The sequence below is a fragment of the Caloenas nicobarica genome, chromosome 10, assembly GCF_036013445.1.
Source record: "Caloenas nicobarica isolate bCalNic1 chromosome 10, bCalNic1.hap1, whole genome shotgun sequence".
In the NCBI taxonomy this organism is placed as follows: Eukaryota; Metazoa; Chordata; class Aves; order Columbiformes; family Columbidae; genus Caloenas; species Caloenas nicobarica.
This window is the reverse complement of record NC_088254.1, coordinates 2,454,314-2,479,224: the sequence shown is the minus strand read 5'-3', so window position 1 is coordinate 2,479,224 and position 24,911 is coordinate 2,454,314. Positions and strand designations below refer to the sequence as shown.

The following is a 24,911-nucleotide window of genomic DNA, read 5'->3' as shown; positions in this document are numbered from 1 at the left end:
GTTGTAGGAGGTCAGGATTTAGGGGGTGGTGGGGCTGCACCCTTGGGTGCCACATGTCCCTGAGGGGTGGGAACTTTGGGTTCCTTCCTCGTGTCCCCCCTTCCCTTCTCCTGCAGTGAGTAACCCAGGGATGGCTACCCCTCAACATTTTGGGCTGGGTGATGCCCCCGAGGACCCAGACGCCCTCTCATGGGTGGTGAGAGTTTGTAGGTGCCCTGCGTCCTCCTCCATCCCAGCCTAATGTGGGATGGACTGGCGCTGCCTTTTTAGCTGCCCTGGGGCCTACGGTGCCGGCGGGCGCTGGGACCCGGGGGAGCCCTCGGAGCCCGCTCGGAGCTCCGCCCACGCAGCCGAGTCGTCACCGCCGCTGCAGGCGTCCTCCGCGCCGCGCGGGGGCGCTGTGAGCGCCGCCGCGTCCCGGCGGCCCCGCGCGCCTCCCGGCGTCCTTTGCTCTCCCTCTTTCCGCGGCCGCCGCCGACATGGTGGGTCCCGCCGGCGCCATCCGCCTCCATCCGCCGCCGGGGCCGCTCCGCCGGGGCGCCGAGCGGCATCGGGGAGCGGGGAGGAGCGGGACGAGAGGCTGCGGCGGGGCGGGCAGGGCGAGCCGGAGCCGGGGGAAGGGGGAGCGGGGCGGGGATGAGGCCGCAGCCGGGCAGCGGCGGGGCCTGACGGGCGTTTCACCCGCTCGGCCAGGGACGCGTCCGGACGAAGACGGTGAAGAAAGCCGCCCGGGTGATCATCGAGAAGTACTACACCCGCCTGGGGAACGACTTCCACACCAACAAGCGGGTGTGCGAGGAGATCGCCATCATCCCCAGCAAGAAGCTGCGCAACAAGATCGCGGGGTGAGACCCGGGGGTCGGTGCGTGGGGCTCGGGCACGGGCCGGGGGGTTCCTGCCGCCACCTGCATTCGAAAGTGATCGCGGTCTGGCCTGTGACCTGGTCATTGATAGTGCAGGGAGAGGAACGGCGAGAGCTTTCCCGTGTTTGGGGGGGTCCGACCCTGCCCCCCAGACCCTGTCGCTGTCGGACACTTCTCTGTCCCTGAGGAGCCTCGGGGGTGGTGGGACAGTGCTGGGGTTGGTGGCGGGACATTGTTGGGGCTGGTCGGGGGACATAGCTGGGGGGGGTGGTGGCACAATTCCGGCGCTTGGTGGTGGGACAGTGCCGGGATTGGCGGTGGGATAACGCTGGGGTTGGCGGTGGGACATCGTCGGGGTTGGCGGTGGGACAGTGCCAGGGTTGGTGGTGGGACGACGCTAGGGTTGGTGGTGGGACATGGTTGGGGTTGGCAGTGGGACAGTGCCAGGGTTGGTTGTGGGACATCGTCGGGGTTGGCGGTGGGACAGTGCCGGGGTTGGCGGTGGGATAACGCTGGGGTTGGTGGTGGGACGTCGTCGGGGTTGGCGGTGGGACAGTGCCGGGGTTGGCGGTGGGATAACGCTGGGGTTGGTGGTGGGATAACACTGGGGTTGGTGGTGGGACGTCGTCGGGGTTGGCGGTGGGACAGTGCCAGGGTTGGCAGTGGGATAACGCTGGGTTTGGTCGTGGGACATCATTGGGGTTGGTGGTAGGACAGTGCTGGGGTTGGTAGTGGGACATTGTTGGGGTTGGTGGTGGGACATGACCAGGGTTTCTGGCAGGGGTTCTGTCTCCTCAGCCTGGTATGGTTTTGGGAGCGTGAGGGTGGAGGGGAGCCCTGGATGGTCCCGTGTCCCCCGCAGGTATGTCACCCACCTGATGAAGCGCATTCAGAGGGGACCCGTGCGAGGCATCTCCATCAAACTGCAGGAGGAGGAGAGGGAGAGGAGGGACAACTACGTCCCCGAGGTAAGGCTCTGGCTGTGCTCCAGTGCCCGCTTCTGTGTCTGTCCATCCTACCTCAAGGTGTCCTCTCCGTTAGTGGCCCCAAATTTAAAACCAAACCTCAGCCAGGAGGAGCTGAGGAAGGTCTGGGTGGAGGAGGATTTGGACTTGGTATCCTGGTGCTATCACTAAAACCACAGCCTGGGGTGGGAAGGGCAGCTGACTTCTTGCATCTTAGCAGGTTGTATCTGTCCTCAATTTTCCCAACTTAAAATGAAGGAAAAAAATAACTCGATGGGATGCAGGAGGTTATCTCAGAGTGGCTTAAGGCAGCAGATGTCTCTGAAGAGAGGGAGCTGGTGAAATGCCCTCTTGTCTTCAATCTCCATTCGCAAGGGGTTGAGGTTTCACCCATGCCTGGTCGTTGATAGTGCAGGGAGAGGAGCTCCAAAAGCGTTTCTGTGTTCAATGGGTTTGATCCTGTCACTCCCAAGCCCTGTAGCCTCAGACACAGCATGTCTCCCCCACTTCGAGATCTCCCTAATCTCCTGGTGTCTGCGCTGCACAGAAACGCTTGGTTGTTGCCTCGGCTCTCCCAAACCATCGGTGTTGGCATTTGGTTCCGTGGAAGGTTATTTTAGTGATGGTCTGGGGCGAACAGGTGCCATGGCAGGATGTCACAGGAGTCGTGGGGGTGCGTTAAGGTGGGCTGGAGCTTTCCCCCCCACTTCAGGATCCCCTCAGAAATGTCCTCGCTGCTTGACAGCCCAGGGGGAGGTGATGTTCTCTCCACGAGAGACCAGGCTTCTGTTTGGCTTCCTCACCCTTAAGAGCTGGAAATGACACATGGAACACCAGCAGATCCTCTCGCAGGTGCCCCAGATTTTAGGTGTCAGCACAGAGCTGGGGGTGTAGGCTCGGAGGAAGCGGCTGGGGTGACAGTCCCTGTGTTTTACATAGTGACCTTAAGGCAGGATGAGGTGGCACTGGTGGGAGAAGTCACCCCTGGAGGGACCCCGAGCAGGAAGGGAGTGTCCGTGCTGTAGCTGTCAATGCAGCGTTAGCTGACCCTGCGTTTTTCAGTTTCTTACAAAAATAAGGAGTGTGATGTGGTCTCTCGGGGGAGGAAGCACATGGAGATGGAGGTTTGGGGTCTGGAGAGGTTTGGAGGATGTTGTTCTGGGCTTGAAGAGCAGGAGATCTCAGGTCCTGGGGGTGGGACAGCTCAACATTGCCATCTGCCACCGTGGTGGTCACATCTCCAGCCTTGGGGACGAGTGTGAGTGTCACTGGTGACCACCGGGACCAGTGTAGGTGTGAACCCGACCCTGGCTCCTCTCAGCAGCCTTGGCATGGAGCTGGTTTGGCCTCAAGTTGCCAAAAACTTATCATAAAAGAGGCTCTTCTCATCTGAGGCCCTTCTGGTGCCGGGTGGCTTTCGCGGTGTGGTGGCAGGAGAGCTGGGCTCTGCTGGGGACCTCTCAGCTCGTTCTGCTCCTGGAGCCGTTCCCCACGACGGGCAGCGAGATCTCGTTCACATGGAGACAAGATCTGGGCAGCACTGGGTGGGGGTGCAGGGGAATCAGGTCCCTTCCAGAAGCCCCTTTGCAGTGGCTGTGTGGGGACAACCCGGGGGCAGCAAGGATGTGGCCTCATCAAACTGGGTCCTTCTCTGTCCCCAGGTCTCTGCCCTTGACCAGGAGATCATCGAAGTGGACCCAGACACCAAGGAAATGCTGAAGCTCCTGGTGAGTGTCCCCAGCTGTCCCCTTGCCAGGCTGGTGACATGTCCCCAGCCCTCCCACTGCCCTGAGGAGACTGAAGGTGTTGGCTGAAGGTTTCAACACTGAGCACGTGGTGGGGGTCCCTCCACCCTGGGACCTGCAGGGCGGTCGTCTCCCCTTCTTTCCGGAGATGCGAATCCATCTTTGGTGCTTCCCGCTCCCCTGGGGAGGAATCTGCTCTCGGTGGGATCGGGTGCAGGTGACGGGCAGGGCGACGTCACCGATCCTGTTTTCCGCGCTGTTTTCCAGGACTTCGGCAGCCTGTCCAACCTGCAGGTGACGCAGCCCACGGTGGGGATGAACTTCAAAACACCGCGAGGAGCTCTCTGAGCCGCTCTCTGTATGTCGCTTTTCCAATAAACGTGGGGAACCCATCGCAGCCTGCCTGGTTTTTGGAGGGCCGGTTCCTCGGGGCGTCCGAGACGTCGGGGGGTGAGGAGGACCCAACACCTTCACGTTTATTGGCATCTTTTGGGGTTCTTTCCTGGCCATTTGGGGTGTGAGGTGCAAAGCTGTTGATTTTAAAGGCTTTCCTGCTCGCAGGGTGGTGGGAGGGGACGACTGCAGTGGCTCGTGGAGCTCCTCACCCTCGGTGCTGCCCAGATATACCAAGCAGAGAGATCGGGGGTTGTGCTGTGCCAGAATAAAAGTTGCTTTTTATGACGTTGTCGATCACTTTTAAGTGTTTAAACAGAAAAAAGTCTTCTTGCCGGTTTTCTTCATGTGAGGGGAGTGAACAGTGGAGAAGCTCCTGCTGAGCTGTGTGCCATCCTGCCCCCAGCGAGATGCTCCAGCCAACAATTTCCCCAGGGTGCAGCAGGCATGGAAGAGTTTTGGGGCTCACTCCTGCCCCCCAAAACTCTCCTGCTACGTGGAGCTTCTGCTCAGAGGCAGAGGAGGCAGAAAAGTCTCAGCCTTTCCCTCCCCTGCTGCGTGACCGGCTCCGGCACAACGTGGATTTTGTTCAGGGGAAGTTTGAGGCTCTGAGCTCAAATCCTCTGCAAACCCGTGTGTCCCTCCAAGGAAAACGACCCTCCGCAGCCATGTCTTGAATCCCTCCAGTGCAAAAAAAGGCAGAAGAGTCTGTGTTTTAGGGAGAAATGTCTGTATTTAAGTTTGCTGTGAAATGTGTTTTAAATCGCTGCTACACAAGAAAACATTTACAGGAAATACAGTCGGATATCTACGCACGCACTGACCACACTGCGCTGTGGTTGGGATAAGCCAAGCAGGGATGATTTCTAAATTGCCTGCGTACTGTGGAGATTTAACTCAGAATTTGTGGCTTGATACCACCAATCTTCACAATTTAACTAAAACACAGGGAGAATGACGACGGACAGTTAAAATAACCCTCAATCTGCAAAGAGAGCGAGCAAGGCGGCATCTCGGCATCCAACTACGGGATTGAATTCCCAAATTCAACTCTTCGGATGCAAACGGCCACCCGTTACTTACAATTTTCTCTTTAATTTAGTCTTCACCCCAGAGTAAATATTAATTTCGTTCTGAATCCAATACGCCGTGTAGCCTGAGGTGCCAGGGGTGAAATCGCGGAGCTCCCCGACATATTTCTTCATGTCGCAAGCGGAGGCATAGCCTGCAAAGAGAAAGCGTTGGGGGAAAGGGAAATGAAAGAAGGACAACAGAAAGCGCAAAGCGCGGAGGAGAAGGGAGCGATTGCAGTCACACCCTCAGCGTTTCCGCTGCCATGAGTGCCAGGAGGATGCGAAGAGCACGGAGAGGGGTCCCTGCTTCATCCGCAGTTGTATTCAGGTGTATTTTCCACTCCTAAAAAAATCTACTGACGCCAAATGTTACCTGTCACCATGTTATTCATCGGGTATTCGTGGAGGGTGCGGTAGGGAAATTCCCCCTGGGCAGGATCTCCGGAGCCGGTTTCTTCTTCGCTGCTGTATCGGGGCGGGGGGGAAAATCTGTGTGTTATTTCCTGTGCATTGGGGGGACTCGTGAAATTTGGGGGGTGCATCCAAATCCTACTGCCAAGGGCAGGAAAATACCTTTCGTCCAGATCTAGTGCGTGCTCCTCCGCTTCCTCACAGCCTTGTCTCGCCCCCTCCAGTTCTTCCGTCAGGCTTTCTTTGTGCTGCGAATATTAAGAGAGTTTAGTTAAAATTGCACCCTGGTACCCCACAGGACACTCGAGATGTGCTTCATGAGAGCGGTGTTTTTAGGACTTGTGATTTCAAGCGTAATTTAGAAAAAAGTTTTAAATCTAATCAACTTTTTTGCTTCGAAAGTACCGAGAAATCGCTTCGAGGAGAGAGCAAGCCGCGCCCAGAGCTACACGGGGAGGGAAGATGCCACACGAAAGGGCTGAGCTCAGATCCCAGGGACGCGCCGGGGAGACTGGATGTGTCTGAGTGAGGGAGAAAATCCGCCCCGCGCTCTCCCCTCCAGGGATGTCACACTGGGAGGGACACGCACAGCGCAGCAAGATGAAAACCAGCGTCCCTGAAGTTCATATAACCGATATTTTTTTTAAGCTACACCCCCCTTAGTGTCTATTTCTCTTTTTACCTGTTCCACAAGTGAATCATCCGCCTGCTCCCAAATAAAACCACCGATTTTCCTTCTGATTTCTGCCGTGAATAAAAAAGAAAGGACTGTGAGAGTGTCGAATATAACATCTCGATGTCTGGGTGGAGACCGGTGAGGAGTTGTGTCCCTCAGGGGTTGGACCAGGTGAGCCTTAAGGTCCCTTCCAACCCCAACCATTCCATGATTCTACGATAATAGATGGAGAATATAATACCCTCCACTTAAAGCAGAACTACGTGGAAGGTCTTGTTTGCGCCCCCCAAAAGGCTCCACTCATAGGGTAACCCCCCAGGAGAGCCAAATCCTGATTTTTTTATATGTTTTTCTTTTTCCCCCAACCTTCTTGCAGGGCAGCGGGCGGCAGGACGAAGTGGCCCAGAGCCATGCACAGCGTGGCCCCCGCGCCGGTGCTGGCCCAGGCGCAGAGGTACCGCGAGTGAAATACCGTGGCTCTGCCCTCCAGGTAATCCAGGCTCTCGTGTATCCTGCAAGAGAAAAAAGACAGCCCGTTTCCGAAGGTAAGCCTGAAAAAAACCACAAAAGCAAAAAAAGTTCAAAGGGATAGCGTCATTAAAACCGACCTGCGCCGATATTTTTGCCAAAAGCACCTAATTTTCTGTAATTTTCTGACTATAAGACTTGACCAGCGATGTCCCGTTACAGTCCTGGAGGAAGGACAGCAGTGACCAGGTAAATGCTTATTTTTAGGGACTGAATGGCACCGTTCCGCAACCTGCTCTTGAGACAAGACCGGTTCTTTGTTTTAATTTATTTATTCTTAACCCCAAACAGCAGCAGCGCTACAGCTGAGTGAGGAAGGGTGGAGGATGCTCAAGCACTCACCGTCCTCCTTGGAGGGGAATTAAATATTGTTTGTGGGGTTTAAGGGCATGGACAAGGATTACATTTTTCCAATCAATAATTTGAATATGTATTTATCATATATATATATATAATTCCCCTTGCGGGGGAACATCCTGGTCTGCAGTGGTTGCAAGTTGATTACTCCGGGTTTTTTGGGATTCCCCTCCCAAATCTGGTGTGGGGAGCTGAAGGATGACAAAAATCTAAGTCAGTTTTAAACAATCATGTGTTAACAGAAACTGCTCAGCCCAGCTTAGCAAAGCCTACTGCAGGGCACTGCAAGAAAACATCACAGTTCCCTTTCAGGTAAATATATATGTATGGTATTGAATATATATAAATATTCAGTGAGTGGAGGAAGATGCTCAAATAGCCTTTCCTTGTATTTGTACAAATGTTGTCGAGCGCTCTGATTTTTTATATGAAATAAGCAGAAGGAAATTAGCGACTCAGCCCTTTTCCAGCCATTTTTACCCCCTCATTTCCTTTCACAGTTAACTCACGCTGCCTTTTTTGCACCTGGTTCCTTCCCTGGGGACAACATCACCTTTATTTTAGACCCTGACTTTTCCAGTCGATCAATTCAAAGACGGTGAGAAAACCAGGGCAATTAGTTTAATTGACGTCAGAGTTAAGCCAGCCTAACGCGCGGATGGTTTTTCCAGCCGTTTTTCTGGTTTGCTTAGGGATGGTGTGGGTTTTCAGACCCCGCTAAAAGCCCAACAGACCCGTACCAGCCACTAAAAACACCACCCTGGGTTTTAAAAGGATGTTGGCATCCGTTTAAGACTTTAAATACATTAAAACCGGTATCTATCCCTTCTCTTTTGCTCTCTACATCCAACCATCGGTGCAAGCAGGACCCTCCAGCTCGGCGACCGCACGGTGGACATTGTGCGGAGGTGGCTCGATGTGAGTGCGAAATGGGGGTGACACGGGGGTGACAGGAGGGGGCACAGTGGGGGACAGACCTGCGGGTGTCCGGGTGGGCGGCGTCGCTGCTGAAGAGGAACTCGGCCTGGCTCCGGTGGGCGAGCGTCCCGCCGCCGGCCACTGCGGGGACAAGAGTGGGGAGCGGAAATGGGTGTCCCTGTGCCCACACCCCAACGTGGGGGTGACAGGGCTGTGCCCCACCGAGGGGACGTGTCAGCCCCGCGCCCCATCGCTCAGCCCTGCCGGGACCCCTCACCCCAGAGCTGCCGCGGGCCGGGGCTGACGCTCTGAGAGAACCAGGCGCGGCGGCCGCGGAACATGGTGGCGGGAGGACGCTGAGGGACGATGGCGGGAACCTGAGGGGTGATGGTGGGAGGACACTGAAGGGCAGCAGCAGCGGGAAGAGCCCAAGGGGCAGCGATGGGAACCTGAGGGGCAGCGGGAACCGAGGGGCGATGGTGGGAGGATGCTGAGGGGTGGCGGGAAGACCCTCAAGGGCAGTGGCAGGACGACGCTGAGGGGCGATGACAAGAACCTGAGGGGCAGTGGGAACCAAGGGGTGATGGTGGGAGGACACTGAGGGCTGGTGGCAGGAAGACCCTGAGGGGTGATGGTGGGAAGACCCTGAGGGGTAATGGCAGGAAGACCCTGAGGGGTGATGGTGGGAAGACCCCGAGGGGTGATGACGGGAGGACCCTGAGGGGTGATGGCGGGAGGACACTGAGGGGCAGCAGCAGCGGGAAGAGCCCAAGGGGCAGCGATGGGAACCTGAGGGGCAGCGGGAACCAAGAGGTGATGGTGGGAGGACACTGAGGGCTGGTGGCAGGAAGACCCTGAGGGGTGATGGTGGGAAGCCGAGGGGTGATGGCGGGAAGACCCTGAGGAGCAGTGGCAGGAACCTGAGGGGCAATGGCGGGAGGACCCTGAGGGGTGATGGCGGGAGGACACTGAGGGGCAATGGCGGGAAGACCCTGAGGGGTGATGGCGGGAAGACCCTGAGGAGCAGTGGCAGGAACCTGAGGGGCAATGGCGGGAGGACCCTGAGGGGTGATGGCGGGAGGACACTGAGGGGCAGCAGCAGCGGGAAGAGCCCAAGGGGCAGCGATGGGAACCTGAGGGGCAGTGGGAACCAAGAGGTGATGGCAGGAGGACACTGAGGGGCAATGGCGGGAAGACCCTGAGGGGTGATGGTGGGAAGACCCTGAGGAGCAGTGGCAGGAACCTGAGGGGCAATGGCGGGAGGACACTGAGGGGCAATGGCGGGAAGCCGAGGGGCAGCAAGCGCTGAGGAGAAGCGCGGTGCCCCGAAAGGCGGCGGCTGTTTCCAGGCTGGCCAACCCCTCCCCGAGTCATTCAGGTCACTGCAGCCACCCGGGTCTCAAACCCCCCTCATGAGGGTCCCGCTGCCACCTCCCCAGACCCGTCTGCCTTCGCCTGAGCACCCCAAAACAACCGCGGGACCCCAGGAGTGGGACTGCCCTGCCAGCCCTGGGATTTGAACACTGGTGTCCGGGGTGGGTTGATGCTCAACCTCCTCTGTAAACAGCTCTGGCCGGCTTGTGTCACCCCTGGAAAGGGGCTGGGACAAGGTGGTGGCTGTGGCTGACTTGCCCAGGGGAAGGTGGTGGCAGAACCTGGCAGTGAACTCTGCGTTCATGTTTTCTGTAGGTGCTGGCGGAAGAGGAGGCAGCGAGAAGACGACACCACCTCTGTGCTTGGATTTTGTGTCCTCCTGTCCGGTGTGCTGGATCGGAGCTGCTTGCCAGACCCCGTCCCCTTCAGACGGTGCATGTTTTGTGCTGCAGAGGGAACAAACCATCCTGCCGGGTGGTTTGGCATCACCAAACAGGGCAAGTCCAGCCCAGCAGGACACACGGATGAGACGCAGATACATGAGGACTCAGCCTGGTCTCCTACACGCTCAGATTTTCTGCATGTCCGAGAAGATGTCCTAGTGTCCTATCTAAGCAAAGCTGACTGTGCCCCAGAGATGTCAGCAGTACTGAAAAGTGATGCAGAAACCTCTGGTTTTTGATTCTTACTCATTTTTCATCACACAAGCTGAAGAATTACTCCTGCTCACGCTCACCCTTCCATGAAGGGCTTGGTAACGTTGTCGAATTAAAGGAGAAAAAGGTAAGGAAAGGTGTTAGGCTGTGGTGTAACTGCTGTGTGGCACAGGTAAGCTCGGTTTAGTTGAGTCGAGCTGTGTTTAGCTGTGTGGAGCAGCCAGCCTGGTGCTGTGCACCCTTCCTCTTGCAGACACCGCGTGACCATTTTAGCAAAAAAACACACTGCATATTCACCTTTACCCGGCTTGCCATGGTTTGCCGGGAGGGAGGAGATCGCAAACTCCTTCCCACAGAGCTGGGGATGTGGTGGCAGAGCCAGAACTGCGTGTGCGGCAGCACCTCTTTCGCTTGGTTCCATTTCTCTCAGAGGATGTCTGCGTTCACCTGTGTGTCTTCAAACATTTCCCCCTCCTCTCGCACCCTATTCCTTTGCTCCCTACCATGCAGGAACTGGTGACGCTTTAAAAACTCCAAAGAGATGTGACGTTGAAGAAGCTGATCTCCAGAAATTTATTCTGTGTTCTCCTTGAGAGTTGTTCAACTAGAAGTTTTTCTCCTAAAACCCCTGGTTGACTCAGGAAATTGTTTGTTTGCAGCAAAATCGCTTGTATGTCGTAAAGCACAGATGAGGCTTGTTTCATGCTTCAAATTTGCCAAAATATCCCTCAACATCTTAATCTCCTGCGAAATTTTGCTGAAAAGCCACCAGGAGCAGTGCAGCTACATCCTGGATACCTTTGGGCCCCTGAAGCTGGACCCCAGAGATACCTGATAAAATAAAGTTTTTCTAGATATGATCCTGAAATTCAGATGTTAATCAAAAGCAGCCAGCCTCTGGGATTGCCATGCATTGTTCTCTCCCAGAATGGGGATTTTTGAGTAAGCCATCAAAATATTTCCTAAGTAAGACCACAACAAGCCCACAGATGCAATTGGGGCACAGACTTCCCTGCTGCGGGAAGATGTTGGTGTTACGTTTGGAGAAGTTCTCCTTTGGAGAAGTTGTCGTCTCGCGTTGCCTGTGCCGCGGTGACTCCACTTGTGTCCTAATTAGGATGAAGTTTTCCTCTTGCTGTGATGCTGCTGAGGATGGTACTGGTGAAGTTGAGATGGTGGCAGGTGCTTTGGTGGCTCTGTGTGATCCAGAGGAGGAAGCCAGGACACGGTCTGTGGCTAAAGCCACCTTGGGCTCTCACAGCTGCTCCGCTGGAGTCTCTGGAGGAGAAGCCCAAACCTTTTCCACCCTCCCAGACCATGTTCTACCACAGAAGGGCCACTGCTGGTCCCTGGAGACACCCCTGGGTGGCCTCCGGAGCACGGCTGATGTTGCAGGCCGAGCTGCAAGGTGGCTCTGGTGAGTCCTGCCGTCCCACGTGGGGTCACAAGCATTTTGTGTGACCACCCAATCACCTCTCCTGGTTTGAATGTTCCTCTGATGAGCGTGAAGTCCCCAGAATTGCTCCCTTCACCCCAGCAAACTGTCGTATGGTTGTGTAAGTTACATTTAACACCATGACTGTGAGGTTGCAGCTCTTAATTTCATATCTACAAGTAGCAATGTCAGATACTTTTTATGACCTTATTTTGTTTCTCTTTGCCCCACCAGCCAGGGAACCATTTTACTGTGTGAATCCCAGGTTTCCAGCTCACTATTTCCCATCGTTATAGATATATTTAGCCATGTATTTACCATATCAAGAGCTGCAAGATGTCCCATTTCATTTCTGCTAGTTTAAGAGTTGGGTTTTTTTCCCCTCAGGATTCAGTCCAGTTTTCTGCTTCCCCTCAGCCTGGCTTTACACCGATGACCCTGAGAAGCATCAGCTGGAGTTCTCCTCCATGGACACCGCATCCTGCTCCTCTAAAATCAGACCCAGCATCCCCAAGTTTACTTTTTTTAACAAAAATGCTTCCTGCACCTTCACAGCACCCCAAAGTGCACCCGAGTGTGGCACCACCACCCTCCAGATCCTCCCACAACCCACCAGAGCCTGTGAAATCAGCTTGAATTGTCATACGACTCAGAAAAAACATTTTAAGGACTTTGCTGAAGTCCCACAATTTTATTTAGGTAAAAATCCTGTGCATATCAGAGCACTGAAGGGCTACAATTATTTTTTAATTAGTAATACATCCATAGCTATGTGCTCAAAAAAAAGAGCGCCAAGCTAGCATACTACTTTGGGCAAACGGTGTTTTAATTATAAGCTTTATTAACTGTGGCTGCAGCTAAAACTTATAGAGGGCAGATGTTACAACAGAGCAACGTTTTAAAAAATTATGTTATTTTGGGAGGTATTTATAGACAGGTTTTGAATGGTGGGAGTTTGCATGACGAATCTCCCACAACACAGCCAAAATTTTCAGAATTACAATCCCCTCCAACCTTGATCAGCTCATGCTGGAGCTCCTTCGTTGTGACTGCCGGTCAGGGTGGCTTCGACGGCATTGCCGTACATGCAGGACATCTACCACCGGCCTTGCAGGTGCAAGACCACCTGCCCACCCTCCGTGTGCTTTTCCTCTCAGTGCCTCAGCGTTTTAATTCCACAGTGGAAAAAGCCACAACCATAATCTAGTGGGTTTACAGCAGTGATTTTAACTGTAGGGGACGGTATCCCTAAAAAGAAGGAATTTTGCAACGAAGACGATTGCTCTTCTCCCTCAAAACCACAAGCGAGATGTGAAGAAAGGACAGAAGCTCAAGATGATTTTGACTTGCAAGGCAGAATTCTATCAGACCTGCGCAGAGGAAAGGACATGGATATCAGTCACACTGTTCGCACCTTCAACTGTAGTTATTTTAAGAAAAAAAAAAAAAAAGTGTTTTCCACAAGGGAACTCCAACTGCAGAGTCAGAGGAGTCACCCACGTCCCACCTCCAACCATCCTGGTCATCCCTGGCCATCAGTGACCTTCACACCAACATCCCAAAGCTGCCGTGGTCTGTGCTGCTGTGTGGGCACCACACACCCCAGACCTAAATCTAAATATTCTAGTATTCCAAATATCCTCCTAATCCAACCATTTCCAGCTTTAGGGGATCTCTTGAGCCTTTCCTCAGGCCCTAATATCACACCTCAGCTTTTCTGCCATAAATTAAGAGCATATCTTCTTCTATCCCCCACTAGAAAGCTGGACAACTGACCTCCATATTTTCCAATTTACAAAGTTCATTTGACTCATTATCCTGAGTCTGAAAACCACTGATAATATCTGCCGGTCCCATGTAGAGGACACTTCAAGTGAGGTCTTACAAAGGCTTGTGCCGAGTACAGTTAATAATTATCCAGCCTCTACCAGGGCATGCAAATCAGGTGATCCAGCCAAGCCGTGTATTTTTATTTTTCTTTTTTTCCTATTGTTTCTGATTGCTAAACCCAGATCAGTTACACCTCAATACATCCTGATAGCCTAAAGAACACCGAGCGCTCAGACTGAGACACCAGTGAATAAAACCAAGACTGCTTCTGGTCTGCGCCTCACAAAACCCAGATTACCGAGCTGACATGCTGCCTGCCGTGGGGTTAACCAGCCTGCGCCTTCCCCCAAGCCACAGGGATTCCCAGGTAAGGAAACTTCTCGCCAGAGCGAAGAGAGCACCACGGGGTCTGGGGAAGCACCAGAGGACATGTGACAACTCTGAACGACATCCAGCAGACACACCAGGAAGTTTTGCTCCATTTTTTTTGAGCAAACCAGACTTCTAGGCAAGTTATGGCTGAGAATTTGCTGAAATAGTGGGTAGAAAGGGTGCCGGAACAGCCCTGCTCCCAGTCAGCGCCAACACTATATATATTTTTTTGGGTGGTTGCTTTTGTTCCTTAACTCCACAATCTACGGACCTCCTCCCGCCCATAAAAAGTTCCCCTTACCAGCACAGCACAGAGCACCAGCATAACTCACCATGATTATTCATCCCAGACACAGCTTAGAAGTCTGGATCTGCAAGAAAGAAGGGGAAAGTGTTAGGGCTGGGGGCAACCAGCACACCCACTCACCCATCACCCCAGCTGGAAACAGCCCCAGAGCCAGACAGAGCAAGTTTTCCTATCTGCTGCTAACGAACTCTTCTATGGGTATGTACACAGCAGCCCAGCTAAACCCAACTTAATTTTCCACCTATAGCACAAGACCTTCAAAATCTGCCCTGCTATAGGACCCAGTTTCCTAATAAAGGGGACGGTGTAGATATAAATTAACGAGCTCTGGGTTCTGCACGGTGGCGAAGGTCGAAGAGGAAAGCCATACCCCATCGGAACGACTGCGGCTCGCGGAAGGTGGAATGGGACACCCTGCAGACGTAGGTGCTGCCCTTCTGCGGGGTGAAGGGCACGTAGACCAGGCGCTGGAAGAACCACTTGTCGTCGAAGGACATGTCTGCGTACTGCACACCGCTCATGGGCTTCCCATCCTCCAGGAGCGTGATGTCAATCTGCGGAGGGTGGAAACCGCTGACGAAGCAGTTGAGGGTGTTCTCCTGGCCGGGTGCTGCGATTTTACGGGAGTACACCTCCACTTTGGGTGCCTCTGGGTGGGGGAAAGAGAGGAGAGCGAGGAGTAGGGCTGTGGTGGGCATCACCTCGGAGAAACCAGCACCCGCCCAACCAAGCACGGTAACCGGTACCGGGGCCCTCACATCGGTAACGGGGTCCTGACGGCCCTCTCCCCAGCACTGGGGCCTTCACAGCTCCCACCCCTCACCCCAGAACCGGTACCGGGGCCCTCACAGCACCCACTCCCCACCCCACCCCACATCGGTACCAGGGTCCTCACGGTCTCCCCCATCGGTACCTTCCCCCTGCCCTCCGCAGCACCCACTTCCCACGGTCCCAGGGCCCCATGCGCCCCCGGTAACCGGTCCCAAGCCCCTCACAGCACCTCCCACCCCCATCACCCCGCCCCGGGCACCCACCGTCCGCCTCCCCCAGGCCGAGCAGCGCGACCAGCACCAGCAGACCCACTTTCGGACCGAGCGCCATCGCCCCGGCTCGCAGACTGACCCGCCCCGCCGCGGCTGCCGCCTTTTATAACCTCCGTCGGGCGCGGCCAATCGCGGTGTGGATCTGCGGAGCGTCATCAGTCTCTAGGCAGAGAGGGAGCGTTGAGGTTGTGCGGGGCTCTCAGTGCGCCTGCGCGCAGCGCTGCTTTCGCTTTCGGTTCGAACGGTGGGCGCCGCCCGGGGTTTGTCCCGCCTGCACGTCACGGGTGGGGGTGTCAAAGGTGCGAGGTGGTACCGGGCTCCAGCTGACCCCAGACCTTGGGCTGGACACGTGTGGTCAGGAACCCCCCGGGTGCAGGTCACCTGGCTCCCGACCCTCACCAAAAAGTGGATAAAAACCTCCTCTCGTGGAAGATTTTGCAGCCCCGGCCGCCTTCTTGTCTGAACCTCCGCTTGCTCTGAAAGCCTGTGCGGGAGCATCGTGGTCTGACGGCTGTGGGATGGATGGACTTTGCTGTTGGAGCGCCTCATGGACTCCCCCACATCAAACGTAACAACCCCAAGGTCAAAGAATCAGGTTTCCTGGTGCCTCCTCTAGAAGAAGAAGGCACCAAAGCCCAGCTAGGGCAGGTGCACCTCCAAACGGCCCTGTAACACTGCTTGGAGGGGAGAAGTACAGCGGCTTTGAATGGCGGCATTAAAACCAAGGTTAAAGAAAGGAAAACGAAGCAGTATTGAAGAGCACGTAGATATTTTATGCACTTAGGAGCTTGTCTGCTTGTGGTCCTACAGGTCTTTAGTCACCGTTTCAGACTGGGAAGCAGATACAAATATATTGTCTTCCATCCAGCTGCATAAGGATTAAAAAGTTAAAAAGGAGAAAAGAAATGGAAGTCACTACTAGTGGAAAGAAAACAGCAGTATCACACAGCTCCTCTAACAATGGGCTTCTTTAAGACTTCTTAATACATCCCATTTAAAAACCTAACTTAAATCAATAAAACACATATGGAGGACATCCCCCCCCCAAAGGCAGGAGGTAAATCAGAGACTGAGCAAAGAAAAAAATCCTGCAAATACTTGTTATCAATCCAGCCTGGACCAGCTCTGAGCTCTTGCTCGGTTTGCTGCCTGGTGAGCAGCACCAGCCACGCAGCTGCCGTTGGATGTTTTTGCTGGGAGATAAGAGGACGCAGCTGCCACTGGAGCCTTATCAAGGATCTCAGGGCTCCGGCAGAAATAAATGCAATAAACACCAAGCGCTGTGTTGGCAGCTGGGCTGGCATCGGGGCTCATCACCTCAGAGTGACCTGCAGGCCTGGTTACCCAGGTGAGCCACCTCCTCGGCTTGGGGAGGATTAATTACACAAATAGCTAATTGCAGCACACAGATCCTTCCTCTGGGCTGTCCCTGTCGGGATGGGAACCCCTGGGGATGACTCTGCCATAACCAGCAAGAATTCCCCTGTAACGAGGAGCCGAACCACGAATTTCTTCGGCGTGATTTGCTTTAAAAAGCCCAATTTTCCCTTTTTAAGGCGCTTCTGCTTTGATTCATCCCGCTCCTCGCTCCGCCTGGGCGTGGTCTAGCCGGAGGGAGGCGTGGCGAAGCCACTGCGCAGGCGCGGGCACAGCTGGGCGCCGCCATGCTGTACGGCAGGCGCATGCGCAGCGGCGCGGTGCCGCCGGAGCGGCGGCGGCGGCCCCGTAAAAGCCGGCGGCGGGGGCAGCCCGGCCCCGTAGAGGGACGCGGGCGGGCGGGTGGTGCCGCGGCATGGCGGAGGGCGGCGAGCCGGTTGTGAGTGTCTGCCCTGCTCTGGGGCCGCCTCCTCTCCCGCTGTCCCCGGTCACGCCCCTCCCTTCTCGGTGCCGGTTCCCCCCCCCCGCTCTCCCGGTGCTGGCTCTCGCCGGAGGGGTCGGTACTGGAGAAGACACTGCCCTGGAGGTGCTGGTGGGGTGCCCTTCCCTGCCTTGTGCTCGGGTGCTGATCATGCCCCGGCAGCGGGGTGTTCACTCTGAAGCCTAATGGTGTCACTCAGTGCAGTGCTGCTCCTGCACTGGCCACCGTCGCCTCTGGGTGGCCACAGCGCTGGTCCCATCGGGCTTCAATGGGCTCCTGCTCTCACTGGTAGTGCCGGCGGCTCTTGCTCTTCCCTTTCCAGCTGCAGAGCAGCCATGAGCCCTGGGCGTGGGGGAGAGGTTGGGTGCCCCCCACTTTGGGATCAGGTTCGGGTTATCCCTCCCCTGCCTGTCTCCCTTAGCAGTGATCCTGCTGCTTTTGCCTCCAGATCCTCGAGGACTACCTGCTGGTGGAAGATGAGCCTCTGCTGGAGGAGATGGCCGAGGAGGATGAGGAGCTCGACCTGTACAATGAGATGACTTTTGGGTTAGGTAAGATCTCAGGGGTGAGCAGCCAGTGCCCAGCGGGGTGAGGAGGATGGAGGTGGGGGCGGTGAGGAAGGTGTCCCTCTGCCCAGGTTCTCACCCACTCCGGCGTGCTCTGCTTTCCCCCTCCAAGACCGAGACTCCACGGAGGAGGATGCTGCAAAACTCCTGATGCCTCCAGAGATGAGCCCTGAACTGGCCCAAGCAGTGGCAGAGGAGACCAAGGATGATTTGGGACCTGGAGCGGCTGAGGAGCTTGGGGAGCCCCAGGAGGAAGGTGGGATGGAGCCAGAAGTCGAGCACGTCGGTTCCGAGTTGGAGGAAGAGGAGGAGGAGCTGGGGACTGAGGAGCAGGAGGAAGAGCAGGAGCTCTGCGAGGAGCCCAACAACCTGGGTGACCCGGCGGTGATGAGAGCTGTGCAGAGCAAACCCCCACTGGAGGTGACGCCTGAGCCGAGAGGGAGGGGACCCACGGCAGGGACCCCCTGTTCCCCCTCCGTCCCCACACCTGGGGGTCCTGCCCCACAGAGGGCTCCAGGGGGATGGTTTGGTCCCTGCCCAAGGGGGGATGAGCTGAGTGATGTGTCTGTGGCATTTTCTTTGCAGAGCCAGGACTCAGCAGTGCTGGACAGCAGGATCGGTGCTTGTTGGGCAGAGTTTGACAAAGAGGATGTGGTAAAAATGTTCCCTCCGATGTCCCCTCCCACCTGGTCATGAGGCTGAGCAGCCCCTGCAGTGTCCCCTGTCCCTCTCCTGTCCTCCTTCCCCGTACTGACCATCTCCCTGTCTTCCAGCTGGCGATGGATCCCACGGTATGGGGCACCATCCCACCCCACCATGTGCTGGAGGTGGGTACCCCCCACTGGGCCGTTTGGGGTGACCAGGGGACATTTAAAGCCTCATTGTGGGTCTGGAGGTCCAAGGATGTGTCTCAAGGTGGTGCCCACCCTAAGGAGAGCCTGGCTTTGAAGGCAAAGCTGTTGAGTTTTGGGGAGCAGGACCCACCATGTCAGGTGTCCCTTTGTGTCCCCTGCTGTTGCATGTTGCCACAGTCTGGTTGAGCAATAACCAAAGGCTCTGGGGAGCTGCTCAATGCTGGGGGAGCTAAATGGATCGCAGCTGAGCCCCGTTCCCACCTCCTGCTGCCTCCTCTCTGCAGGACAAAGCCATCCTGCAGGTCCTGGAGAGGCCCCCACCAGCCACCAACATGACCCTCGACTTCCTCGGCTCCCCAGCACAGAGAGGCTACAGGGGCTCTCCCCGCCCCAAGCGCCCCGACTTCAGGCTGGTGTCCCCCAAGTCCTTCCCCCAGCGCTTTCTCCAGCAGGTACCAGGTTTTGGGAGGGCTATGGTGTCCCCTTTTCCTCTGCCCTCCCTTGAGGACAGTCTTGTCCTGGTGACGCCCCCATCTCCGCCCTGCAGCAGCCACCTCTGGTCCCGTGCTCCCCCCGGCCCTTCACGCCGCCTCGCAGACCCTCTCCACTCTTCGCTTCCAACCAGGTAATGCAGCTGCGCCCCACTGCTGTGTCCCTACTGAGGTGGCTTCATAAATCTGTTTGTCCTGTTGTCCCCACGGGACCTGCAGCGAATGTGGCGTTTTGCTTGGCGTCACACTGGGATGCCAGTGAGGGACCTGGAGTGTCCCATTCCTGGTGATATCAGGGTCCCCTTGCCTTGCCCAGCCTCAGTGGCAGGATTCTGGGGGTGTCACCTTGCCATGGTGCCTCATGTGTCCCCTCCGTGCAAGGAGAAGGTGGCCCTGGTGAGGCTGGGATCTGGCAGGCCCCTCTGGGACCCTCAAACACCCAAACACTTCTCCCTTCCCCTCCAGACCGCAGGGTACACGTCTCCCACCCCTTTCGGGCCCGTGTCACCCACCGTCGGCAGCCCCCCACGGCCCTTCGCCATGCACTTCGGTCCCATGTCTCCATCTCTGGACCCCGCTCTCTTCTTTGGCCCGTCAGCCGGCGGCCAGCTCAACCTCAGGTAGAAGGACGGCAAGTGGGGTGTCTGGGTGGGACCGGAGCTCTGGGGACAACTCTGGTGTGGGTGCTGAGTCCCCAACCCTTGTCTGATGTCCCTCACAGCGCGCCCAGCCACATGACGCAGCTGCACCCCCAGCACCAGCGGATCCTGACCCAGCGGCAGGCACAGAGGTAAGGGGGTCCCCAGGTCCCCGGGATGCTGGGGGGACCCCTGGGCAGTCACTGCAGGCTGCGATCTTCTCCCAGCATCTCCCCCAAGAAGCTGTGGTCTCCTCAAGTGGACCCTTATGCGGGGCTGATGACCTCCAAGGAGAAGGACTGGGTGGTCAAGGTGGAGATGATCCAGCTGCAGAGCGAGAACATGGATGACGACTACTACTACCAGGTGAGCGCTGGCTGGCAGCTTGTCCTGCTCCTCAGGGCTGGGGCTTTGTCGCTTTTGGAGGTGCCTGGGCTTGTGGTGGCTCTACACCTGTTGTTACAGACATACTACCACCGGCTGGAGCGCAAACAGGCGGAGGAGGAGCTGCTTGGCGGGCGCAACAAGCAGGAGCCCCCCAAGCTGGTCACACCGTTCATCCAGAAAGTGGAGACATATGACTCCGGTGAGGGCCTGGGGCGGGCGGCCGGGCCAGGCGGTGCGGAATCTGGTGTCACCGTGTCCCGTATCTCCTCCAGTGGTGCGCATTGCGGGCTCGCTGGGCCAGGTTGCCGTGTCCACCTGCTACAGCCCTCGCCGGGCCATCGATGCTGTGTACCATGCGCTCATGGAAGAGGTAGGTGATAGGGAGCTGGTGGTGAGTGCCTGGTGACACCGCTCTGAGTTTACCCCAGGCCCTGGAGCAGCTTTAGCAGGAGCTTTAGGAGCTGTTGCGACCAAGCGTGGGTGCTGCCCTGAGCTGTGGGATGGGATGCGCAGTTGGAGTAGGTGCCACCTTGGTGATGGCAGCTTGTCCCCTGCCGAGGCGTGCTGGTGGTGGTGTCTGGTGCCAGCTATAACCGTTGTACCTTCCTTTCTCCCCCCAAAAGGCTGCAGGGAACCACCGGCTTCGGGCGCTGCACAGGATCGAGAAGGTGAGCGAGCCGTGATTCGGGGCAGGGTGGGACACGCAGACACTTGGTTTTCACCTAAGGAGCTCTGTGAGGTGACATCTACCTGGGCGGAGGTCCTACCAGTTGGTAGGAGATGCTCCAAGCTGTCCCCTTCTCCTGTGCTCTTTGTCCAGCTGTTCCTGCAGCTGCTGGAAGTGGAGGAGACGCAGCGGAAGATGTCTCTGTCCCCAGAGGAGCAGCAGCCCTGCTGTCAGGAGCAGAAGAGCCAAGAAGTAGAACGTATCTACCAAGCCTTGAAAATCAGGGCTTGCAGCAGTGAAGAGTGAGTTTGTGCCGTGGGGAGAGGGGAGCGGGTGGCACGGCCTGGTCCTCACGGGTCACCGTGGGTGGTTCTGGGTGATGGTGAGGGTTGGGTTCTGTGCTGACCCTGCCCATGAGCCTTTTCCTCCACTGGAGCTGATGTTGGTCCTTCTGGATGGACAGAGATGCTCCAGGTCCCTCGGGATCTGTGCCCAATGGAGCCTTCGTCCCCAGGGAGGCAGAGGATGAGTTCCTGCAGCTCCTGTGTGTGAGGAAGGGCAAGAAGCTCACAGCCCGGCTGCTGCCCCACCTGACCCGGCAGCAAATGGAGAAGATCCTGCTGACCATCACCCACCACCTGCCTTTCCTCATGAAGAAGGATGTGTTAGATGAGGCGAGCACCTCCAGTCAGGGCAGGGGTGTCCTGGGCTGCCTCAGTTTCCCCTATTGCTCTTGCTGAGGGGGAGCACCCTGGGCAAGAGGGGGGACCCATCTTACTGGGTCCCATTGTGGTCAGATTGCCATGAGACAGGAGCCTCCTTCCTTCCTTGGGGAGGAGGAGAAATGTCTCCAGGAGGGGTTAAAGCAGTGCTGGTGGTGGTTTCTTCCTGGAGAGGGGTTCAGCATTGGCCCTTGTGTCCCCCCTGGGTGTGGGGATGGGGCTCAGGGCTGGGGCTGTGGCCGTGACAGGTCAAAGGGTCTCAGATCCCATTCTCCCCTCTGCCCTGCCCAGTCTCTCCCCCTGCTCTACAGCCCATTGAACGAGGTGGTGGGTGGGATGACCTTCAGCAAGCTCCTCGAGGTCCTGCGGGAGATGACCAGACCTCTGCCCGAGTCTCCTGAGCTTCCCCTCACCATGGCCTTGAAGAACCAGGTAGGTGGCCCTAAGGAGAGGGGCAGAGCTATGCGATGTCCCCAAGGTGCCACCACCGCTGGCCGTGACACTCCCTCCTGGTGCTTCCCCGCAGTTTGGGATCTCCTTGCTCTATTCCCTGCTGAGCCATGGTGAGAGGCTGCTGTCCTCTGACACGCCGCTGGAGCCACGCGGCGGCGACTTCGATACGTGGTGAGGGTCCACACCAGCCACGGGCTTTGGGGTTCACCAGCAGCTGGGGCACTCAACCCGCTGCCTCTGTGTCTCCAGGACGGACACGGTGTTCCTGGTGGCCCGGGAGCTGTCACAAGTGCCTAAGGCCTTGCTGGTGGAGCCACTCTTCTTGCCCAGCAACCTTCTCTCGCTCTTCTGCCGCTACCTGGACAAGCAGACCGTCCACCACCTGGAAGCCAAGATGGAGTGAGTATGGCCTGGTACAGCTCCTGCTTCACCTGGGGGTCCCTTGGGCTTCTGTGCCCTTGGGCGTGAGTCTCCAAGCCTCCCCGAGTCTGAGCTGATCCTTGTGACTTGGCTCCTGCTGAACGATCCCGCTTCTGTGTTTGCACACCTCATGGCACGTACCTGCAGGATGAATCCAAGTTGGGGGGCAGAAAGCTGGGGGGATGCCCCCAGTGATTTAACCCGCAGCTCTAGTGTGGCTGGGCAGCGCCACAACCCCATGTCCTACCTCGTCCTCTCCCCGCAGGTGCTCCCCGCTGCTGTCCAAGGCTGCCATGCCGTGCTGAGCGCCGGGAGCTTGCAGCTTCAAGTTCCGAAGCAAACACTGACCCTGGTGCAGGGCACTCTGGGTGAACGGGCATGGGCAGGACCAACGGTGACCTGCCCTGATGCTCGGGGACACAGACACGGGGATGCGGGTAACTTATTTTTGGCCTCGCACCCAGCAGGCGTCAAGGGGTCGGGGTCTGCACGGGGGCGCTGGCAGCACCTGGGGGTGAGTTTGTGTACAGCACTTTAAATAAAATAAAAAAGGTGATGAACGAGCTCCTTGGGCTCCTGTGGGTGCTTCTGTTCCTGTCAGGCCCTGTTATTCTTTGTCGGGATCTGTTGGGCTCAGTTGGGGTGTGTCGGGATCTGTTGGGACCTGTTTGATTTTGTTGAGCCATGTTGGGCTTTGTCAAGCTCTGTCAGGCCATGTCAGGCTTTTTCGGGGTTTTTCGAGCTCTGCCAGGGTCAGTTGGGCTCTGTCAGGACTTGTCAGGCTTTGTCGAGCCCTGTCAAGCCCTATCAGGCCCTGTTGAGCTTTGTTGGGAATTATGAAGGCCTGTCGGGCTCCGTCTGGCCATGTCAGGCCCTGTTGGGATTTATTGGACTGTGTTGGGCCCTGTCAGGCCTTGTCAGGCTGTGTGGGACCCTATCAGTCCCTATTGGGTCTTGTTGAGCTCTGTCGAGCTCTGTAGGGACCTGTCGGGCCGTGTCAGGCTTTGTTGGGTTCTGTGAGGATTTGTCGGGCTCAGTTGGGTCCTGTTGGACTCTGTTGAGAACTGTCAGGCTTTTTCGAGCCCTGTCAAGCTCTGTCGGGCTTTATCAAGCTCTCCTGGGCTTTGTTGGGCTCTGTCGAGCTCTGTTGGGCCCTGTCAGGTCTTGTTGAGCTTTGTTGGGCTCTGCCAGGCTCTGTTGAGCTCAGATGGGCCGTGTTGGTTCTTGTCAGGCTCTGTTAAGCTCTGTCGGGCTTTGTCAGGCTGTGTTGGGCCCTGTCTAGACCTGTCTGATTCTGTCGGGACCTATAAGGCTTTCTCGGTCCTTGTTAAGCCCTGTTGGTCCATGTCGGTCCATTCCAGTCCATGTTGGGCTCTGTTGGGCTCTGTCAGGACCTGTTGCGCATTGTTGAGCCCTGCCAGGCTCTGTTGGGATGTATCAGGCTTTCTCAGTCCTTGTCAAGCCCTGTTGGTCTCTGTCAAGCTCTGTCAGGCCCTGTTGGGCTTTGATGGGATCTATGAGGCCCTGTCAGGATTTGTCAGGCTCTTTCAGGCTTTGTTGGGCTCTGTCAGGGCCTGTCGAGCTTTGTTGGGTCGTGTCAGGCTCTGTTGGAACTTGTCAGGCTTTGTCGGGCCCTGTGAGTATTGATCAAGCCCTGTCTGGCTCTGTTGGGACCTGTTGGACTTTATCGGGCTTTGCTGGGCTCTATCAATCTCTGTCGGGCATTGTCAGGCCCTGTAGGGCTTTGTCAGGCTCTCTCAGGCCCTCTTGGGCCTTGTTGGCCTCTGTCGGTCCATGTCGGGCTTTTTTGAGCGTTATCGGGCCCTGTCGAGGCTTGTCAGGCTCTGTTGGGCCCTTTCGGGCCTTGTCAGACTATGTAGAGAACTGTCGGGCTTTTCAACCTCTATCAAGACTGGTTGGGCTTTACCAAGCTTTCTCGGGCTCTGTCAAGCTTTGTCAGACTGTCAGGCTCTGTTGGGCTCAGATGGGCCCTGTCAAGCCTTGTGGGGCTCTGTCAAGCTTTGTTGGGCTTTGTCGGGCTTTGCTAAGCCCTGTCAGGCTCTCTTGGGCTCTGTCGGGCCCCATCGAGCCCTGTTGGTATCTGTGGGTCCCTGTCGGGGCTTGTTGGGCTTTGTCAGGCTTTGTTGAGCACTGTCGGGCTCTCTCCAGCTTTGGCCAGCTCTGTCTATGTCTGTCTGTCTCTGTAGGGCCCTATCGGGCTCTATCATGCCCTGTCGGACTCTCTCGGGCTCTGTCAGGCTTTGCCAGGCCTTGTCGGGCTCTGTTGGTCCCTGTTGGGCTCTGTTGGGTGGGGTGAGGTCAGAGCTTGTCTCAAGGGGAAAGGAAAGATCTGTGCAGGACCACGTTGAGGGGGCCATGGTCACCTTGGTTGGGGCATTGAGGGGACCACAGCCACCTTAGTTGGGTTGTTGAAGGGACTGTGGCCACGTTGACTGGGGTGTCAAGGGGACCGTGGCCATCTTGGTGTCTTAAGGGGACCATAGCTGTCTCAGTTGGGTTGTTGAGGGGACCACAGCCGTCTTGTTTGGGGCATTGAGGCATCGTGCCCATCCCAGCCAGGGTGCTGAGGGGACACGGGGTGACAGCCCGCGGGTGACACCCGCCCTCTGTCCCCTCAGGCGTGGGCTGGCCCGCAGCCCCCCCTCTGCCGCTGCAATGGTACATCCCTCCGGCCTCTCCCCGCTTCCCGCTCCTCGCCAGCCTAGTGACCGTCTCCATGGGGACGGAGCGACGCCTGCCAGCGGAGGAGAACGTCCGTCCTCATTGGCTCCCCCTGCCGGGAGAGGGCGGGACGGGCGGAGGCACCGCCCAATCGCAAAGCCGTCCGCTCCTCCGGCCCCGCCCCGGCGGGTGAAGCCGGCGGCGGTTTCCGGCGCGGCTGTCGCAGG

The 24,911-nt window shown here is 56.9% G+C and overlaps 4 protein-coding genes and 1 non-coding gene across 6 annotated transcripts; 3 read left to right on the top strand and 2 right to left on the bottom strand.

Annotated features, from left to right (window-relative positions):
- The first annotated feature begins 393 nt into the window (after positions 1-393).
- RPS17 (ribosomal protein S17) lies at positions 394-3,967 on the top strand. Its single transcript, XM_065642018.1, has 5 exons — positions 394-482; positions 694-845; positions 1,726-1,831; positions 3,490-3,555; positions 3,841-3,967. Exons 1-5 carry the CDS (start codon positions 480-482, stop codon positions 3,919-3,921), a joined length of 408 nt encoding a protein of 135 aa, XP_065498090.1. The 5' UTR covers positions 394-479; the 3' UTR covers positions 3,922-3,967.
- LOC135992793 (small nucleolar RNA SNORA71) lies at positions 904-1,034 on the top strand. The gene has a single exon (XR_010606772.1). It is a non-coding gene; the product is annotated as a small nucleolar RNA SNORA71 (small nucleolar RNA).
- Positions 3,968-5,045: 1,078 nt separating the features above from the next.
- TERB2 (telomere repeat binding bouquet formation protein 2) lies at positions 5,046-6,724 on the bottom strand. Its single transcript, XM_065641872.1, has 6 exons — positions 6,720-6,724; positions 6,493-6,638; positions 6,133-6,194; positions 5,613-5,698; positions 5,413-5,504; positions 5,046-5,191 (listed from the first exon to the last, which is right to left on the bottom strand). The coding sequence occupies exons 1-6, from the start codon at positions 6,722-6,724 to the stop codon at positions 5,046-5,048; spliced, it is 537 nt and encodes a 178-aa protein (XP_065497944.1).
- Positions 6,725-12,051: 5,327 nt separating this feature from the next.
- On the bottom strand, positions 12,052-15,102 carry B2M (beta-2-microglobulin). The gene is given in 5 exon segments (XM_065641782.1): positions 12,052-12,764; positions 13,929-13,967; positions 14,274-14,552; positions 14,938-15,018; positions 15,021-15,102. Coding segments are annotated over 4 exon segments (456 nt in total). The 3' UTR covers positions 12,052-12,764; positions 13,929-13,953.
- A 1,575-nt stretch (positions 15,103-16,677) lies between these two features.
- PATL2 (PAT1 homolog 2) lies at positions 16,678-22,556 on the top strand. Of its 2 annotated transcripts, XM_065642146.1 has the most exons (19): positions 16,678-16,762; positions 17,253-17,355; positions 17,483-17,790; positions 17,956-18,024; positions 18,144-18,197; positions 18,509-18,676; positions 18,772-18,849; positions 19,181-19,335; positions 19,437-19,505; positions 19,581-19,719; positions 19,819-19,939; positions 20,013-20,110; positions 20,364-20,408; positions 20,561-20,709; positions 20,922-21,081; positions 21,421-21,561; positions 21,656-21,753; positions 21,832-21,981; positions 22,268-22,556. In XM_065642146.1, the coding sequence occupies exons 1-19, from the start codon at positions 16,739-16,741 to the stop codon at positions 22,305-22,307; spliced, it is 2,169 nt and encodes a 722-aa protein (XP_065498218.1). In that variant the 5' UTR covers positions 16,678-16,738; the 3' UTR covers positions 22,308-22,556. The 2 variants fall into 2 exon arrangements, with proteins under 2 accessions (XP_065498218.1, XP_065498219.1); XM_065642147.1 differs by lacking the exon at positions 22,268-22,556 and having other exon boundaries at positions 21,832-21,985.
- The last annotated feature ends 2,355 nt before the right edge of the window (positions 22,557-24,911 follow it).

Coding starts and splice junctions, on each gene's coding strand:
- RPS17 (XM_065642018.1), top strand. Junction 1,832..3,489: donor GGGACAACTACGTCCCCGAG/GTAAGGCTCTGG, acceptor CTCTGTCCCCAG/GTCTCTGCCCTTGACCAGGA. Junction 3,556..3,840: donor AGGAAATGCTGAAGCTCCTG/GTGAGTGTCCCC, acceptor GCTGTTTTCCAG/GACTTCGGCAGCCTGTCCAA.
- TERB2 (XM_065641872.1), bottom strand. Junction 6,195..6,492: donor GCCCGCTGCCCTGCAAGAAG/GTTGGGGGAAAA, acceptor TATTCACGGCAG/AAATCAGAAGGAAAATCGGT. Junction 5,699..6,132: donor ATGATTCACTTGTGGAACAG/GTAAAAAGAGAA, acceptor TAATATTCGCAG/CACAAAGAAAGCCTGACGGA.
- PATL2 (XM_065642146.1), top strand. CDS start 16,739: ATGGCGGAGGGCGGCGAGCCGGTT. Junction 18,850..19,180: donor CACTCTTCGCTTCCAACCAG/GTAATGCAGCTG, acceptor CTTCCCCTCCAG/ACCGCAGGGTACACGTCTCC. Junction 19,336..19,436: donor GGCGGCCAGCTCAACCTCAG/GTAGAAGGACGG, acceptor TGTCCCTCACAG/CGCGCCCAGCCACATGACGC.